Source organism: Oryx dammah, unplaced genomic scaffold (assembly GCF_014754425.2).
Source record: "Oryx dammah isolate SB20612 unplaced genomic scaffold, SCBI_Odam_1.1 HiC_scaffold_23, whole genome shotgun sequence".
NCBI classification, from domain to species: Eukaryota; Metazoa; Chordata; class Mammalia; order Artiodactyla; family Bovidae; genus Oryx; species Oryx dammah.
Window position 1 is genome coordinate 20,994,208 of NW_024070207.1, and position 19,892 is coordinate 21,014,099.

At 38.1% G+C, this 19,892-nt stretch overlaps 1 protein-coding gene across 1 annotated transcript in view; it reads right to left on the reverse strand.

The window, feature by feature from the left end:
- Positions 1-19,892, reverse strand: part of LRCH2 (leucine rich repeats and calponin homology domain containing 2) — a 106,185-nt gene that overhangs the window by 55,119 nt on the left and 31,174 nt on the right. Inside the window, exons 2-5 of the mRNA XM_040265119.1 lie at positions 16,940-17,084; positions 13,092-13,218; positions 8,692-8,797; positions 8,473-8,609 (exon numbers count right to left, since the gene is read on the reverse strand). Of these exons, the coding sequence (XP_040121053.1) occupies positions 8,473-8,609; positions 8,692-8,797; positions 13,092-13,218; positions 16,940-17,084 (515 nt within the window). The remainder of the gene's footprint in view (positions 1-8,472; positions 8,610-8,691; positions 8,798-13,091; positions 13,219-16,939; positions 17,085-19,892) is intronic.

Consider the following 19,892-nt stretch of genomic DNA (forward strand, 5'->3'; position numbering starts at 1 on the left):
ATAATTTTGCTTTACAAAGGATAACTGTAGTCACCATAAATGTTATCAAATAAGTATTTCTCAAAATTTAGAATAGAAAATGTTGTTTTATGGAAGCACATAACCTAGCAACACACAAAAACAATCAATAAAGGAAACAATAGAAATAGCACATTAAAACATAATTATCATTTCAGGTAGAAAGGAAAAATAGTTCTTAGGTAAATCTAATGGATACCAGATCTGACCTGACCACTGAAAAATTTCATTTAAAAGGAAAATGTAAACCATTTGTGCTTTAGAACATAAATATATTACCAATTAAAATATATCCTATCATTTATCCAAATTTGTAAAAATTATCTATTTCCAAGTTAAATGCTGAAAAATTACTTTTGTAAATTTAATTTATATCATCATAATTCACATACAGTTTTAAAATCAAAGAGAATTATAAAATAGTTAACAAAAAATTAATCCCCTGTTCCACCTCTTTGGGCTTCCCTGGTGGCTCAGAGGTTAAAGCGTCTGCCTGGAACGCAGGAGACCAGGGTTTGATCCCTGTGTCGGGAAGATCCACTGGAGAAGGAAATGGCAACCCACTCCAGTACTCTTGCCTGGAGAAACCCATGGAGGGAGGAGCCTGGTAGCCTACAGTCCATGGGGTCGCAAAGAGTCAGACACAACTGAGACCCAGTCCCCACATTTAACTCTTTCAGTTGGTTTCTGCTTTTTACCTTCATATTTATAAATAACATGGTTCTAGTGGTATTTTTTATTTTTCAATTATGGATTTTATTTACCAAGATCTTACTAAGGAGGATGAGGACTTAGATTTCTTGTGTTATCAACACCACTGACGTACCAGATAGATGGGCCCCAGGCTGAGCAGCTGAAATCTGTCCCCTGTGGACAGATACTTCAAGATAAAGATAGTGGCAGGAACAAGGAGGAGCCGAGTCCTGCTTGAACTTGGATAGAAGATAAAGAGATCACGTATTTCTCATTCTTAAGGTCAAAGAAGCCTCTCTGACTACACATGTGCAGAAAGGTTCCTCAGTAGGTCAGAGAAGGAAGGGGGCACCAGACCATAATATGCTCTTCTTCCCAGAAGCCCTTGCCTTGGAATCCATCTTGGCTAAGCGATACACACACACACAGGGGAGGACCCTGAGTTAAACCAAATAGGGATTCAGAGCCAGGTAAAAGCCAGATGACTGGCCAAGTGAGACTTGGAAAAAGTGCCCTCTATGAGTGATTTAGGGCTGGTGTGCTCCTCCTCACTGGCTGGGGAGGGGGGTGCAGGGGGGTGGTGTTCATGGTCGACCACACACACTTTCTCTCCAGGTATGTATCTCTGCCTTGCTTCTCTCTTAAACTGTTTCTCTGTGTACTCTCCTACTTGTGTTAGTCGCTAAGTTGCGTCCAACTCTTTGCGACTCCATGGACTGTACCCCACTGGGCTCATCAGTCCATGGACTTGTCCAGGCAAGAATACTGGAGTGGGTTGCCATACCCTTCTCCAGGGGATCTTCCTGACCCAGGAATCGATCCTGGGTCTCCTGCATTTTAGGCAGATTCTTTATCGTCTGAGCCACCAGGGAAGTGCTGTGTCTCTAATAATATACTATGTACCTTTTTTCCAGTTTTTGCCTCCTTGAAACATTCTTACTTTCAAACAGGGGCAAGAGTTAGCTAAATTTTGCTTCTAGCCTCTAGGCAGAGGTTCAATTCCTAGACAGGGAACTAAGATCTTGCTTCAAGCCACTGCTCACTGCCATCTACATGATATCACCACCACTATCACATATCATCAAACCACCATTCTCCCATCACCAATCCCTATCAACTCATATAAACATACCTGCTCCCTCTTCAGAAGCATAACATAGTGGTTGGAACATGAATTCTGGAGTTAAGATTGCCTTGGTTTGAAACCAGGCTCCACCACATGCTAGTCATGTGACCTTGGAAAAGACAGGAAACAGCTACAGCTCTGTTTTCTCTTTTATAAAATGAAGTATAATGACAGTACTTATTTTATAGGGTTGCTATAAGAAATGAGTGAATGCATGTAAAGCATGTTTAATACAGTGCTTGGAGCATGGTAAGTGCCATATAAATCTTTGTTATTATTACATCTATGTCACAATTTTTCATTAAATCAAACTCTAGTATTTACAACAATATGATCAAGAAAGTCACAGAGGTTAGTTAGATTCATTTCCTTTCTCTTGTAAGTTTTTGTTTTCCTAAAGTGACTACTTGCCCCATTTTCCTCCTTTGTTTAATGTTCTGATGTGAAGAACTGACTCATTGGAAAAGACCCTGATGCTGGGAAAGATTGAAGGCAGGAGGAGAAGGGGACGACAGAGGATGAGATGGTTAAATGGCATCACCAACTCAATGGACATGACTTTGAGTAAGCTCCAGGAGTTGGTGATGGACAGGGAAGCCTGGTGTGCTGCAGCCCATGGGGTCACAAAGAGTCGGACATGACTGAGCAACTGAACTGAACTGATAATTTTCTGTGTGCCTACTACTAATTCATTCCTGACTCTGACAGAACTGTAAAACGTCTCTCCATACTGACAAGTACATCAACTCAACTGTTAACTTCTTTATTATTTTTCTATTTTCCTTTGGGAGACAACCCTCCCCCCACCAAACTGATTGGTTGCTAGACTCTAAGTCCATGCATACCAGTCTATCTTAGACATGAAGAATTCTTCTTAATTTGTTCCTTCATTTTGATATAGTACACCCTCTACTGGCTTTCTAGTAAAGTGTGTAGGACAGCTAAAATTTCTGAGATCTTGCATGTTTGAAACTGTCTTTTTTTTTTCTATCTTACAATTGACTGATAGTTTGACTTTACAAATTTGGGAATATTCCTTCAGTCACTGAAGGCATCATTCTAACATCTTCTAGTTCCCCATGGTGCTGCTGAGAAGTCATTCTGACTACCACTGCTATCAATATGACCCATTTTGTCTTCATGGAAGCCTTTCAGTCTCTTTCATGTTAGAAATTATTTCTACAGTGTCTAGTGATCCATGGCTGTCTGTTCATTTTCAAAAGAAAAATGATAAGTCAAATGGAAGCTCTATGTAAGAGGGAGAAGTTTATCAATGGTCAGCCCGTGTCTAGAGAACAGATCGTGACTTGTGCTTCAGGGGACTGCCAATGATCAGTATACCTATAGGTCTTTTCCCCTAGTTCCATCAGTCTACCAAAAGAGAAATCATCCATCCTAAGTCACATAAGAGAGGCTGCCAGCATTCTGGGAGCCAAGCAAGAGAGGTCTACTGACACTCTGAATATTCAGTACATATGCATTCACTGTTGTCAGTATGGGATCTCATTCGTGCCTATAGCTGTACCTGCAGCCCCTAACTCTGGTTGAGTCTCTCTACAGCTATGCTATCCAATATAGTAGTCACTAGCCATATGTGGCTATTTAATTTAAATAAAACTAAAAATGCAATTTTTCAATCACACTATATACTTTCAAGTGCTCAATAGCCACTTGTGGCTACAATACAGGACAGTGCAAATATAGAACATTTCCATCATTACAGAAAGTTCTAATAGACAGCACTGCTCTAAAGAGTAAACTCTAGGCTTATGCTGAGGGAAGGAATGATACTCATTTCACTGATGAGCTGAAGAAGAGAATCTGAGAGAACCCACCTACTCCTCAGAGTAAACCCTAGGTTTCTGCTAAGGCAAGAAGTGGAAGTTATGTAGATGCGGACCTAAGGGCAAAATCAGTGCAAATTTAGATCTGTATTGTTGAATATATTAACAACTAGTCATGTAAAACTATTGAAATTTCAATTAATCAAAATGAAATTAAATGGAAAATGTTGTTCCTTAGTCACATGAGTCATATATCAAGTACTCAATAGCAATAGACGAAAACAATAGAATGGGAAAGACTAGAGAGCTCCTCAAGAAAATGAGAGATACCAGGGAACATTTCATGCAATGATGGGCACAAAAAGGACAGAAATGTTGAGGACCTAACAGAAGCAGAAGATATTAAGAAAAGATGGCAAGAATACACAAAAGAACTATACATAGAAGATCTTAGTGACCCAGATAACCACAATGGTGTGATCACTCACCTACAGCCAGACATCCTGCAGTGCAAAGTCAAGTGGGCCTTAGGAAGCATCACTACAAACAAAGCTAGTGAAGGTGATGGGATTCCAGCTAAGCCATTTCAAATCCTAAAAGATGACGCTGTGAGAGTGCTGCACTCAATATGCCAGCAAATTTGGAAAACTCAGCAGTGGCCACAGGACTGGAAAAGGTTGGTTTTCATTCCAATCCCAAAGAAAGGCAATGCCAAAGAATGTTCAAACTATGGCACAACTGCAAGCATCTCACATGCTAGCAAAGTAATTCTCAAAACTTTCCAAGCCAGGCTGCAACAGTACATGAACCATGAACTTCCAGATGTTCAAAGCTGGAATTAGAAAAGGCAGAGGAACCAGAGATCAAATTGCCAACATCTGGTGGATCATAGACAAAGCAAGAGAATTCAGAAAAACATCTACTTCTGCTTCACTGACTATGCTAAAGCCTTTGACTATGTGGATCACAACAAACTGTGGAACATTAAAGAGATGGGAATATCAGACCACCTGACCTGCCTCCTGACAAACTTCTATGCAGGTCAAGAAGCAACAGTTAGAAACAGAAATGAAAGAGTGAACTGGTTCCAAATCGAGAAAGGAATACATCAAGGCTGTATATTGTCACCCTGCATATTTCACTTATATATAGAGTACATCATGCAAAATGCCAGGCTGGATGAAGCACAAGCTGAAATCAAGATTGCCGGGAGAAATATCAATAGCCTCAGACGTGCAGAAGATACCACCGTTATGGCAGAAAGCAGAAAGGAACTGAAGAGCCTCTTGATGAAAGTGAAAGAGGAGAGTGAAATAGCTGGCTTCAAACTCAACATTCAAAAAACTAAAATCATGGCATCCAGTCCCATCACTTCATGGCAAATAGATGGGGAAACAATGGAAACAGTAACAGACTTTATTTTCTTGGGCTCCAAAATCCCTGCAGATGGTGACTGCAGCCAAGAAATTAAGACACTTGCTCCTTGGAAGAAAAGCTATGACAAACCTAGACATATTGAAGAGAAGGCAATGGCACCCCACTCCAGTAGTCTTGCCTGGAAAATCCCATGGATGGAGGAGCCTGGTGGGCTGCAGTCCATGGGGTCACTACGAGTTGGATACGACTGAGCAACTTCACTTTCATGCACTGGAGAAGGACATGGCAACCCACTCCAGTGTCCTTGCCTGGAGAATCCCAGGGATGAGGGAGCCTGGTAGGCTGCCGTCTGGGGTCACACAGAGTTGGACACGACTGAAGCGACTTAGCAGCAGCAGCAGCAGCAGACAGCATATTGAAAAGGAAAGACATTATTTTAGTGACAAAGGTCCATCTAGTCAAACCTATGGTTTTTCTATTAATCATGTGTAAATCTGAGAGTTTGACCATAAAGAAGTTCAGTTCAGTTCAGTCAGTTGTGTCCAACTCTTTGCAACCCCATGGACTGCAGCATGCCAGGCTTCCCTGTCCATCACTGACTCCCAGAGTTTGCTCAAACTCATGTCCATTGAGTGGGAGATGCCATCCAACCATCTCATTGTCTGTTGTGCCCTTCTCCTCCTGCCTTCCATCTTTCCCAGCATCACGGTCTTTTCAAATGAGTCAGCTCTTCACATCAGGTGGCCAAAGTATTGGAGTTTCAGCTTCAACATCAGTCCTTCCAATGTATATTCAGCAATGATTTCCTTTAGGATTGACTGGTTGGATCTCCTTGCAGGGACTCTCAAGAGTCTTCTCCAACACTACAGTGCAAAAGCATCAATTCTTCGATGTTCAGCTTTCTTCACAGTCCAACTCTCACATTCATACATGACTACTGGAAAAACCGTAACCTTGACTAGACAGACCTTTGTGGACAGTAATGTCTCTGTTTTTTTAATATGCTGTCTAGGTTGGTCATAACTTTCCTTCCAAAGAGCAAGCGTCTTTTAATTTCATGGCTGCAATCACTAACTGAAGGGATTTTAGAGCCCCCCAAAATAAAGTCAGCCACTGTTTGCACTCTTTCCCCATCTATTTGGCATGAAGTGATGGGGTCAGATGCCATGATCTTAGTTTTCTGAATGTTGAGCTTTAAACCAACTTTTTCACTCTTCTCTTTCACCTTCATCAAGAGGCTCCTTAGTTCTTCACTTTCTGCCATAAGGGTGGTGTCATCTGCATCTCTGAGGTTATTGATATTTCTCCCAGAAATCTTGATTCTAGCTTGTGCTTCATCCAGCCCAGCATTCCTCATTATGTACTCTGCATATAAGTTAATAAGCAGAGTCACAATATACAGCCTTGACGTACTCCTTTCCCGATTTGGAACCAGTCTGTTGTTCCATGTCCAGTTCTAACTGTTGCTTCCTGACCTGCATGCACATTTCTCAAGAGACAGGTCAGGTGGTCTGGTATACCCATCTCTTTCAGAATTTTCCACAATTTGTTGTGATCCACACAGTCAAAGGCTTTGGCAGAGTCAATAAAGCAGAAGTAGACGTTTTTCTGGAACTCTCTTGCTTGTTCGATGATCCAACAGATGCTGGCAATCTGATCTCTGGCTTCTCCACTTTTTCTAAATCCAGCTTGAACATCTGGAAGTTCATGGCATAAAGAAAGCTGAGCGCCAAAGAATTGATGCTTTTGAACTGTGGTGTTGGAGAAGACTCTTGAGAGTCCCTTGGACAGCAAAAAGACCAAACCAGTCAATCCTAAATTAAATCAATCCTGAATATTCATTGGAAGGACTGATGCTGAAGCTGAAGCTCCTATACATGGCTACCTGATGTGAAGAGTGAACTCATTGGAAAAGACCCTGATGTTTGGAAAGACTAAAGGCAAGAGGAGAAGTGGACAACAGAGGATGAGATGTTTGGATGGCATCACCGATTCAATGGACATGAGTTTGAGGAAGCTCTGGGAGATGGTGAAAGACAGTGAAGTCTGGCATGCTGCAGTCCATGGGGTCACAAAGAGTCTGACATGACTGAGCGAATGAACAATAATATTGGACATCACAGATTACACAACATTTCCATTATTTAGAAAGTCCTATTAAATAGCAGAGCCTTAGATATTCTACAGACCTCCATGTTTTCAGTCTTTCATCCCTCTATTTAGTTACATGTTTCATTCAATAATCAACAAAGAAACACCCAAGCCATTCCCAGATTTAACCCAGTAAAATCAACTCGCTTCTTGTTGCCTTCTCCCATAGCAGACACAGGTTTTAGGTTTCCACATCCTGCTATGGTAGCTACTACCAGGCCAGGACTGCAGTCAGCTTTTAGTATTTGAATTTAGAAAAAAGGTACTCGTTTGCAATGAGTGGAATGCACCTTAGTAGGAAAAGAGGGAAAAAAGGCAACTCTTCTGGATGTATACAAACCCAGTGCCAGGGCACATAGCTTGGAAATAGAGTACAGGCTGGCACTTCACTACCATGTGCCTCCTCAATCAGATACTCTTGTGCAATGTAAGTGGAGATCCTAGTTACCACTATTTCACCTATTTTCCATTTTCCAAAATTCTGTTGCCATCTCTCCCCTGCTGTCCTCTTCTCTCTCAATCTTTGTTTGTCTTCATGGGTTTAGAGTTTAGTGTACTCCTTTACTATCATTTTAGTGGATTCCACATGAATTTAATTCTCAAACTTAAAGTCAAACCAGTCAGTCTCAAAGGAAATCAACCCTGAATATTCATTGGAAGGACTGATACTGAAGCTGAAGCTCCAAAACTCTGGCCACCTGATGCAAAGAGCCAACTCATTGGAAAAGACCCTGATGCTGGGAAAGATTGAAGGCAGGAGGAGAAGAGGGCAACAGAGGATGAGATGGTTGGAGGGCATCACTGATTCAATGGACACGAGTGAGCAAACTCTGGGAGACAATAAGGGAGAGGGAAGCCTGGCATGCTTCAGACCATGGGGTTGCAAAGAGTCAGACATGACTGAGTGACTGAACAAAAAAGTAGGAATTAATATTTTTAACTTGCATCTTTCTGTTATGATTCCACCTATTGGTGCTAAAAATATATTTCAATCAATCACACAACAAATCTCAAGTAAATATATACCTGAGTAGGACAGAGGTAGACAGAATCCTTAGTCAATCCTTTTAAAATAACACAAACAACCAGAATTATCAGTTCACAAGCAGAAAGTTGGTATCTGGGTTATCCAAATCCTATTCTCTAGAAACAAAGCTAAACCTCCTACCAAAGTGAAAAAGCCACTTCCCAGAAAAAAACACTTTTGAGAGTAATACCTCAAAAACAAACTGACTCCTAATTCTGATGCTTTTGTATTTACCAGAAACATGTAATTCTGAATAAAAATAAAAGAAGCAAGTATCATTGTTTTAAATTACAAACCTGTGCTGGTGGTACTTGCAAAGGATTGTTATCCAAAATTATTACTTGTAAATGATGCAGCTTCCTGTAACAAACTGGAATTTCGGTCACTTTATTACAAGAGAAATCCAGCTTGACTAAGGGAAGATCTCCTAATTCTGTTCAGAAACAAAAATAATTTAATTAAATTCTATATAGTTATTCTCTTATTCATGTGAGTAAGAACAGTGAGCATCTTACCATCTGGTAATGCCTGAAGATTATTTCTTCTTATATTTAGCTCTCTAAGTGATTGTAATTTTCCCATTTGTTGGGGAAGAACCTGAATCTCATTGCAGCTAATATCCTAAGGAAAAAAGAAAATAAAATTATAACAAACTAATGGAGAAATAGAGATATATTTCTAATTTTAATTAAAGCACATGGCTAATAGCTAGCAAGTCACCTTCAATGTCATTTCTCTAAATATGGATTATCAGGCAGATTTATATTTATATTACATCATAAAATCAATCCAGCACAATTAACATAATTTTTTTTGTGTGTAAAAGTGTGAGGTTATAACTTAGTAATACACAAGTCAGCATTTTGAAAATCTCAACTAAAGACCACTCTTATCAACTAAAACCAGAAGATGCTCTTCATTCATAGGTAAAATGAAAGAGAACTATCAATCACTGGGATAATTTGTCAATTATAGTAGTTGTTTGGGCTTCCCTGGTGACTCAGACGATAAAGAATCTGCCTGCAATGCAGGAGATCTGGGTTTGATCCCTAGGTTGGGAAGACCCCCTGGAGGAGCACATGGCAACCCACTCCAGTATTCTTGCCTGGAAAATCCCCATGGACAGAGGAGCCTGGTGGGCTACAGTCCATGAGGTCTCAAAGAGTCAGACATGACTGACTGACTAAGCACAAAAAGTAGTTGTTTTGAGATACCTGTTTGGGCAGGAGGTGAGAAAGTCAAGGATTTACAGATGTGAGCTGGAGAATCAAAGCCCATGGTCAGAATCAATTTAACAAAACCTGTTTCTATGAGGGATTACAGGCTCAAAATTTGGTGGCTCACATCATAACCCAAGGACATTCTAAGGGATCTGGTCCAGAACTGCCTCATGGTTAGGTTGAAATGCAAACCTCAATTTAAAGGTAAACAATACCACATTTCCATAATAATAGAAGAAAGGAACAGCTTAAGTTATTAAACTGTGCACTCCTCTCCCCCTTTCTTATCACATCAACAGAAAGGGAAGAAGAATCTGCAAGATCTCAGGCAGTAGTCATTCTAGACACACTGCAAATGAAATTCATATTCTACTGCAACTGCCCCCAATTTCCAACTTTGACTGGAAACGACATTTAGCTTGGAAGGAAAGGTGTGGCACATACATGTATTGTTTTATCAAAAGTAAAAAAGGCAGGAGGGTAAATTCAAAAGAAGAATATTGTTGTTTAGTCACTGAGTTGTGTCCAACATTTTTGCGACTCCATGGACTGTAGCCTGCCAGGTTCTCCTGTCCATGGGACTTCCCAGGCAAAAATACTGGAATGGGTAGCCATCCCCTTCTTCAGGGGATCTTTCCAACCCAGAGATCAAACCCTCATCTCCTGCACTGGCAAGTGGATTTACCACTGAGTCATCGGGGAAGCCCCTAAAGAATATTAAATAATATCTAATCATCTATAGATTTTAAAATGTATCTACATGCCATCTTCATTTAACAACTATTTATCAAATACAAACTATTTGCTGGGCACTGTTCTAGGTGCTGGGGACATATCAATGAATAAAACAAACAAAAAGTCCTGCCCTCATAGCTCCTTATGAATACTGCATTATAGCAAAGGGAGCAGATTACACAATATGTTAGAAGTGCTATGGAGGCAAAAAACAGAGCAGGGTAAAGGAAAATGGTAGTTTTAGTAATATTGGGGAAGGATAGGAATTTAGATTGTTTCATAAAGTAGTTAATATTTGAGCACTATTATCAGAAGTGAGAGTATGAGCCATGCCAATACATAAGAAAGGAATATTCCAGACAGAAGGCCCAATAAATGTAAAGGCTCTTAAGCAAAGCATATATAACACGTACTAAGAACAGCAATGAATCCAGTGTAGCTAGAGAAAAGTGGGCAAGGGGAAGACTAGGATGGAGGGAAAAGTTTTGGCTTTTACTCAGAAATGTGGCCAGGTACCAGAAACTTTTAAACAGAGGTATGACACAATCTAACTTATGTTTTGACAAACATCATCTTAGCTATTGTGTTGAGGACAGTCCAAATGATGGATAAGAAAACTTCAGAAAAACATCCATTAAAGTAGATACCATGGCTCCCTCCCAAAGATGCCTAATACTGAAGATGTCCGTACAAAAAATTAATAAAAATTTGACAGGAAGCTGCCACTTCATAGAAGAAACAAACCTGGCACAGGATACTGAACTACTCACCAATGGGTACTCTACAAAATACTCAGCTGGGATTTGAAGACCTGAGAGTATTTCCTAGATCTAATGACAGACTTCACTATAGCTGGCTATGACATTCCTAGGATATACTGTCCTGGGAAAACATTCCAATGACAGGTAATATCCACAAATTAATTCTGTGATGTAAATTGTCAATTAAAAAAATATAAAATAAAATTATCAACTAGCCACCCTAATGCAACCTATCCAGTTACTGATTTTGAAAGTTGAAAGTGCAATAATTTTACAGGGCTAGTAAAATAATGATTAATATGTTTTAATATTCTGTTTAAAAATACTACAGTGAATCTCAAAATTCTAAATATTTTTGAAATTTCATTTATCCAAAAACTATCTCATGTAATATAATTTAAAACATAGGTCAAAAACTGAATGAAAAAGAAAGAAAAAAGAAATTACAGAGCCATAGAATCTTTTTTAAAACATATTTATTTGGCTGCATCCAATCTTATTTGCAGACACAAGATCTTTGTTGCATCATGCAGGATCTTCCCTTGCAGTACTCTGGCTCTCTAGTGGCAAGTGGGCTTAGTTGCTTGATGGTATGTGGGATCTTAGTTCCCTGATCAAGGATGGAACCTGCATCCCTTGCATTGCAAGGTGAATTCTTAACCACTGGAGCAGGAAGTCCCAGACTCATAGAATCTTAAAGGAGAATAAGCATAAAATCTTTAAAAACATTAACAGTGTGCATGTCAAAGAAAGCAATGAGCCCCTTGTATTATGAATTTGTTAGATCACATCTGGCATCTTCTGTTCATTTCTGAGTGTTACATTAAAAGAGACTATAATAAAAGGGAGCATTTTCAGGATAGAAATAGCTAAAAATAAAAGGCAATAAAGAATAGAAATATAGAAAATAAAAAAAGGAATAAAGATAATAAAAATATTTAAGCCATAGAAAAACAAGTCTTAGAGTTTGGTAAAATGGAGACTACACACATAACAATTTATAAATATCTGAAGGGAAGAAAAGTTATCATTATCTATACTTCTTCACATGATAGTCTCTAGACCAATGCATAAAAGTGATGGGGCATGTATCTTAGTTCAAAACAAGAAAGTTAACAAAATTTTGCAAAAGAGAATTAGGGCTGCCTCAGATACACAAACACAAAGATTTGTCCACCATTGAAAATATACAACTAGATGTGTCAGGGATTCCTGCATTAGGAAGTGGTTTTATATGACTACTTACAAGATTTCTTACAATAATAAAATTATGTGGTTCTACAACATAACAAGACTAAGCTCAAGGAAGTTTCCTTGCATTACAACTACATATGCTTATGAATTTTACAAAAAGGTATTCCTGAAATTTCTGTTCATTACATTCCATTTGTACATTAATTTCCCATTATAAACTAGTACATAAGTTCCTCAAGAAAACTTTTCACCCTCCACACATAAAAAATCATATTTATGAACACTTGAAAAAAATCTATGATTGGAAAAGCATTACTCAAGATAAAATAGAAAATAAAAAAATAAACAGCATAGTATATTGTGTAAGGTAGAAGTAACAGAAAGATGTGAAAATAGCTCACTGTTTTGAAGATTTGATTATGTTTCTCTGAGTTCATTGTCCTATAATACCTAAAATGATATGTTCAAAGTAATGACTTTAAATTATTCTTCTATTTCTACAATCAATTGTATATAAAGGCCTCTTTCCATTTATCTTCATTCCAAAGTGTTATAAAATTACATGGGGATATAGAAGAAGGTCATTTTATTAATTCTACTGCATGTAGGCATTGTACTCTCTTTCTTATCTCCTCTCTCTGAAGCCTTCATTGAAGTCCTGCAAAACCTTAAAAAAAAAAAAAACCTTACCTTTTCCTGATCTAAGAACTTTACTGTCCACAAAAAGGATAGACAATTGGTTATTTGTCTGAAAGTATTTTTTAAGATTTGTAAGCAAGTCTTCTGGTCTCACTAAGAGTAAGGAACAACCAAGGTTTTTATTGTAGTTGTGAGCTAAAATCAGACATAAGCAGGGGTATCTCAAAATATCACTGAAGAGAACTTAGGCATATACCAAGATTTTTTTTTTAATTAGAGTGAAATTCCATAAAGGAATTAATCTCCCAAAATATAAAGATATGCGTTATACACATTACATGCAATCGATACAACTATTTTACTCACCAATTCCATTAAATCTTTTAACTTTCCGATTTCTTCTGGAATGGATACCAGTTTATTATTACTGAGGACCAAAACTTTAAGGGGAAGATCGAATAGGTATTTTGGCAATGTTGATAAAAGATTTCGACTGAAAAGAATAAGAAAGTCTCATTATGAGAAATAAGTCTGAAATGAAGTATGTTGAAAAAGAACAAATTACTTCAAAATTAAGAATTTTTCACTAAATAACAACTATTATTTAATTAATGCTTACTTTGTAACAGGCTAATATCTTTACATGCACTGTCTCATTAAATCCTCATATTAACCTAACAAGGCAGGTGGTATTACTTGCATTATACAAATAAAGTTAAAGGTTAAATTTGGTTAAGTCACTTGCCCAGGCACAAGCCTGCACTGTGATCTGTAATATTGTCCTACACATCACCAGCTCTCAAAACTCAGAATTTTTCTGAGCTAGAGAAAATTCTAACTCAGAATTCTCAAAATTCTTCTGAGCTAAAGAATTGCCAGAACCTTGCTCTCTGGTATAATTTCACTATATTCAATACCTCTACACCTCTCACTAGGGGAAGGCTCCAAGGATAAATTTGCATGCACTGTTTTCAAATTTATGAAAGAATGAATAGAATTATACCTTTAAAATGTAGTAACCTTAACCCATTCCCTCTTTTTTTTAAATTTATTTATTTATTATTTTTTTTTTTTACTTTACAATATTGTATTTAACCCATTCTCTTTTGTTGCAGGTTTATGGTGGAACAGTCTACTAGCACCTTCTTTTCAGCTCACAGTTGATACAACATTCCTATCTCTGCAGATATATTTAAGTATAAGGACAACTAACATTTGTTACTATGTAGCAGGCCATGTTCTGGAGAAGGCAATGGCACCCCACTCCAGCACTCTTGCCTGGAAAATCCCATGGACAGAGGAGCCTGGTGGGCCACAGTCCATGGGGTCGCTAAGAGTCAGACACGACTGAGCAAATTCACTTTCACTTTTCACTTTCATGCACTGGAGAAGGAAATGGCAACCCACTCCAGTGTTCTTGCCTGGAGAATCCCAGGGACGGGGGAGCCTGGTGGGCTGCCATCTCTGGTGTTGCACAGAGTTGGACACGACTGAAGAGACTTAGCAGCAGCAGCAGCAGGCCATGTTCACAGCACCTCACATGAATTAACTTGACTAATCCCCACAACAACCTACTTTAGGAAGATAGATACTATCATAATGCCCATTTTACATTTGAAGAAAAAGTCTAAAAGAGATTAAGTAAACTGCTCAAAGTCACAGAGCTGGTAAGTGAGAGAACCAGGATTCAAATCCAGGCGATTTGGCTTTGGGTCCCTTACCCTCAAACTAATTTTGGCCAAATTTGCATGCCAATGTAGACTGACCCAAACTATCTCTGCTGTAGACTAAATGTTTGTGTTCTCCCCACTCAAAACTATAATGCTGAAGCCTAATCCCCAGTGTGATGGTACATGGAGGTGGGGCTTTTGGGAGGTGATTAGTGGCCTTAAAAAGAGACCTCAGAGTGCTCCCTTGCTATTTACTCCATGTAAGGAGTCAGCTAGAAGAGAGTCATCTATCTATATAAATCAGGAAACTGGTCTTCACCAGACACTGAATCAGCTTGCACTTTGATCTTCAAATTTCCAGCCCTTAAAACTATGAAAAATAAATTTCTGTTGTTTATAACCACCCAGTCTATGGTATTCTGTTATAGTGCCATGAATGGGCTAAGACAATTCTATTACCAAAATATATATAAAGTGTACCACTACATTTAGATACTATCAAGCATTCATTAGCAATTTGCTATTATTTTCCCTGCTTTTCAAAGTGATATTTATAGTCTTGTACATAGCATTTTATATAACATACACAGTAATAAAACTCCAGTGTTACCCCAAGAGAGGGACTTCAAGCCCTTCTGCCCCATTTTATGCCTGCAGAGGATGTCCAGAAACACTAGACTGGTTTAATCACATGGCACAGACTTTAATAAAAAAGGCTAATGCCCCAAGACCAAAAATCCTAGCCAGACTGTTGGAATGTCAAACATGCTAGGTGTTTGTCACAACTCTTGCACTTTAAGGATCAAGTACAATCCTTGGGAAAGTGGTCTGTCTGGAGCACAAAGGGTCTTCCTGAGGATTCTACTGAAAAGAAGCATAGTATACAGGAAGAAAGAATAAGCTAAAAATTATCTTACAAGTTTCTCAAAATCTTTTAACCAAAATAAAAAATAAATAAATAGGAAAAAGAATGGCACATACAAACTCAATCTAATCTCCCTCATACCAGGAAAGTTTAAAAATTGGCTTCTCTTCTTCCCTTAAGAAGCAAGTTTATTGAGTTAGCAGTCAGCTCTCTATTTCTTTATACATAGATAATAATCATAAATCTTCACTTTTTCCACATGCTTTAGAGATAGCCAAAGGAAGCCAGTCATTAGAACAAGTGTTATGTTAATATTGTGTCTGTAAACAAAAATTACAAGTCAACTTTTAGAGATCAAAATGGGAAAGAATCACAAATAGTTTTAGTAAAACTATTTATTCTAAGATGTACCATAAAGGTTAATATATAAATGCAACAATTTTTGACAAATTTTTTTTCCATAAAAGAACAAAATAAAATGATAATAAAGACAAAAAACTTAAAAGTACCTCACTTCCCTCAAACCTTTCCCAAGCCAGGCCAAGGAGATTATGTACCCAGTTAGAGAAAGCAGCAACCCAAATGACCAATATCTATGGAAGGAAATTAAAATACTCTCACATTTTAGGTTAAAATGGTTTCAGTTAAAGTGATATGTACTGCCAGGTGATTCCACTGAGGGAGATATACATAATAAATAGCACAGAGAAAGGAACACTATCATTTACGTATATTAATTATATTTACTACTTCCCTATTTGAGAATTTAGACAAGTAATTTCATTAAGGAAGAAGTTTTCCCTTATAATTCAAAACATAAAACAAAAATAAGAATAAGCTTCTAAAATTAAGTCATAATATACCAGTTTCTATTCACTGTCACTCATTTGGTAGGGCAATTATTTTCTTATACTTATTCAATGTTCAGTCTATTATAAAAACAGCATAAAGCTAAGAATGAGAGTTCTACAGCCATTACTGCTGCTTTGATTCGAATCTTGTCTCTACCAGTTGCAGTATGTGTAATTTTGAGCAAATAGTTAACCTATGTGCTTCAATTTCCTCATCTGCAACACAGGGATAATAACTATATATCTGAAAATGTTGTGAAGATGAGATGAGGTAATAGGGGTAAAGTATTTCTAACACTGTTTGGCACACAGTAAGAACTTATTATTAACATCAACTATTATCCACTTCCTAACCTTCCAATAATCCCAACCCAATCTATCCATCCTTGAGGTAGCAACAAGAAGTCACAAGAGTGAAAAATATAACTCAAGAACTGTTTCTTTATAATGTTCCACTTTAATTGGGGGTGCTAATAAATAAACCTGTGTTGTGGTACTATGATTTCAACAAAATATTTCTGGTCTAAAGCCTTGGTACTCAAAGTGACCTAAGGACCAGCAGGCATGGGCATTACCAGAGAGTTGTTAGAAATGCTGGCCTATGAAATCAGAATCTGCATCTGGTTCCTTTGGGCATTGAAGTTTGAGAAGCACTGCTCTCAAGAACAAGACCTAAAACCTATAAAGTAATGTGGACATATAGAAAATACAAATAAGATGCTGTTGAGACATAGGTTACATAGCCAAACCAATTACATTCCTTTGCAACTAAAGAATTAGAACTGTATTAAAAAACAAAATTTATTCCCCCCAAAACTGTTTCCTTACCTAATGTTAAGGTATGTTAACATCTGCAGGTTTTTAATGGCTTCAGGAATGATTTTGATGCAATTATGATATAAATTTAATGTTTCAAGAGGTGCAAATAACCAGACCTCAGAAGGAATTTCTGTAAAACGATTTCTTGAAAGATCTGAAAAATAAAAATAATATCTGCATGTCAAACATATACCTACATTTGTGGTAATTAACAGAGCTATTTACATACTTGCTGAATCACTGAGAATCCAACCAACTATTCAAAATACTGACCTTGACCTTTTGCCTTCACCAGGCAAAAAATATATAGAAATATACTCACGGAAAGTCTGTTCATTAACAAACTGCACTTCAATATCTTTAAATATTATTTTTTAAAATACCAATGAAGAATTCTCTCTAATATTTAAAAATATGAATAAAACCTTCCCTGATCCCACATCCCCCTCCATCCACCTCTTCCTCCTTTACAGTAAAACTTAAATAAATCTACAACATAACTATATTTCATACTTACCATGGACTTTTCAACCCATTATAATTTGCCTTCTATTCATTTTTATGTCTACCAAGGTAACTAAGCCTCCATATCAACCACCACTCATCCATTTGGAAATGTTTCCCTTCCCTGGGCCTGGAAAACTACACTTCTGGATCATTTCCTATTATCTCCCTGGCTGCTACTAAGTCTCTTGCTAGATTCTCCTCTACCCATTCTGTGAATGTTTTTGTTCCTAAGGACTCTGATATAAGGTACTCTTTCCTTAAGACATACTCTATTAGATGATTTAATCCAAAACTAGGGTTACTATTCATATACTGACAATTTCAAATTAAATATATGTTTGAACACTTATGTGCTAATCTTTAGGACTTCCTCTTCGTAACTCTCAAGTACCTCAAATTCTGCAAGTGCAAAATCTTAACTGAAGATCTTCTTCCACATATCTGTTTCTTTCACTTTATATAATGTCACCAACATACTCCTCATGAGCTGCTCAAGCCAGAAACTCGGCATTTACACTTGATTCCTTCCTCTCCTAAACTATTCCAAGTACAAACAAATAATTCTATTCACTTAAGTTTTCACATGCACACGCACAGACACACACACATACATACACAAAAACAGATTATAACTATTATACATCTATTGATACTTTGTTAAATGAAATTTTGAAAAATACTTACGATATCATGTGGCAGGAAAAAAATACCCTAAAAGAGTTTCTCAACCAAAGTATTACTGACTTTTTGCATTGCATAGCGATTTGTTGTGTAGGGCTATCATGGGCACTGTAGGATATTTAGCAGCATCCCTAACATCTATCTACTAGATGCCAGTTAACACCCTCTGGTCATAGTAGTCAAAAAACATCCCACGGAATACAAACCCTCCTACCCCTGTTGAGAACTTCTGCCTAAACAATTATCAAATTAGCTATCTTACCATCGGAATATACTTTGCTAAGGGAGAAGGCAATGGCAACCCACTCCAGTACTCTTGCCAGGAAGGTCCCATGGATGGAGGAGCCTGGTAGGCTGCAGTCCACGGAATCGCTAGGAGTCGGACACGACTTCACTTTCACTTTTCACTTTCATGCATAGGAGAAGGAAATGGCAACCCACTCCAGTATTCTTGCCTGGAGAATCCCAGGGATGGGAGAGCTGGGTGGGCTGCCGTCTATGGGTTGCACAGAGTTGGAGACAACTGAAGCGACTTAGCAGCAGCAGCAGCGAGGGCTCCCCAGGTGGTACTAGTGGTAAATAACCCACCTGGCAATGTAGGAGACTTAAGAGATGCAAGTTTGATCCCTGGGTGGGAATGATTCCCCGGAGAAGGAAATGGCAACCCACTGCTGTGCTCTTGCCTGAAGAATCCCATGGACAGAGGAGCCTGGAGGGCTACAGTCCACAGGGTCACAAAGAGTCAGACCTGACTGAATCAACTTAGCATGCACGCAGACACACATACTTTGCTAACACTACTTCATTATACTTATTTGGTTAAAAACATAAGACTATCATTTATCTTTATCAAGAAAAACATCTATGCAGTTAAGGAGTTTGGAACCAACATGTACACACTGATGCTGCTGCTGCTAAGTCACTTCAGTTGTGTCCGACCCTGTGTGACCCCACAGACGGCAGCCCACCAGTCTCCTCTGTCCCTGGGATTCTCCAGGCAAGAATACTGGAGTGGGTTGCCATTTCCTTCTCCAGTGCATGAAAGTGAAAAGTGAAAGTGAAGTCTCTCAGTCGTGTCCGACTCTTCTCGATCCCATGGACTGTAGCCTACCAGGCTCCTCCATTCATGGGATTTTCCAGGCAAGAGTACTGGAGTAGGTTGCCATTTCCTTCTCCATTGCTATATTTAAAATGGTTAACCAACAAGAACCTACTATATAGCACAGAGAACTTTGCTCAATGTTATGTAGCAGCCTGGACAGGAGGGGAGTTTGGGGAAGAATGGATACATGTATATGTACAGCTGAGTCCCTTTACTGTCCACCTGAAACTATCATAACATTGTTAACTGGCTATACTCCAATATAAAATAAAAAGTTAAAAGAAGAACATCTATGGTGTATCTTAGGCCACTGTACCTCATCTGGTGTGCCCACACAAGAACAGCTTCCTACCAACATTAAAATTTCTCACTCTGAGGGATGACACCTATTTATTTAGCAGCATAATAATTTGCTAATCAGAATATTAATATCCATGTATGTTTTTACATATGTGTGTATACATGTACACATTCATTCACCTAATGCAAAATTTTGTAACTGACTAAAGAAAATATTAGTTATGATTATATAATATAAAAGTTAATTTGGATTCTTTTTCTTCTCACCAGAAGACTCTGAATAGCTAAATAAAAGGATAGATGGAATTATTAGAAATCAAAACCTGAACCTGAAATAGAAGTTTTCAATTTACTGGCTCACCTCCTCTAGAT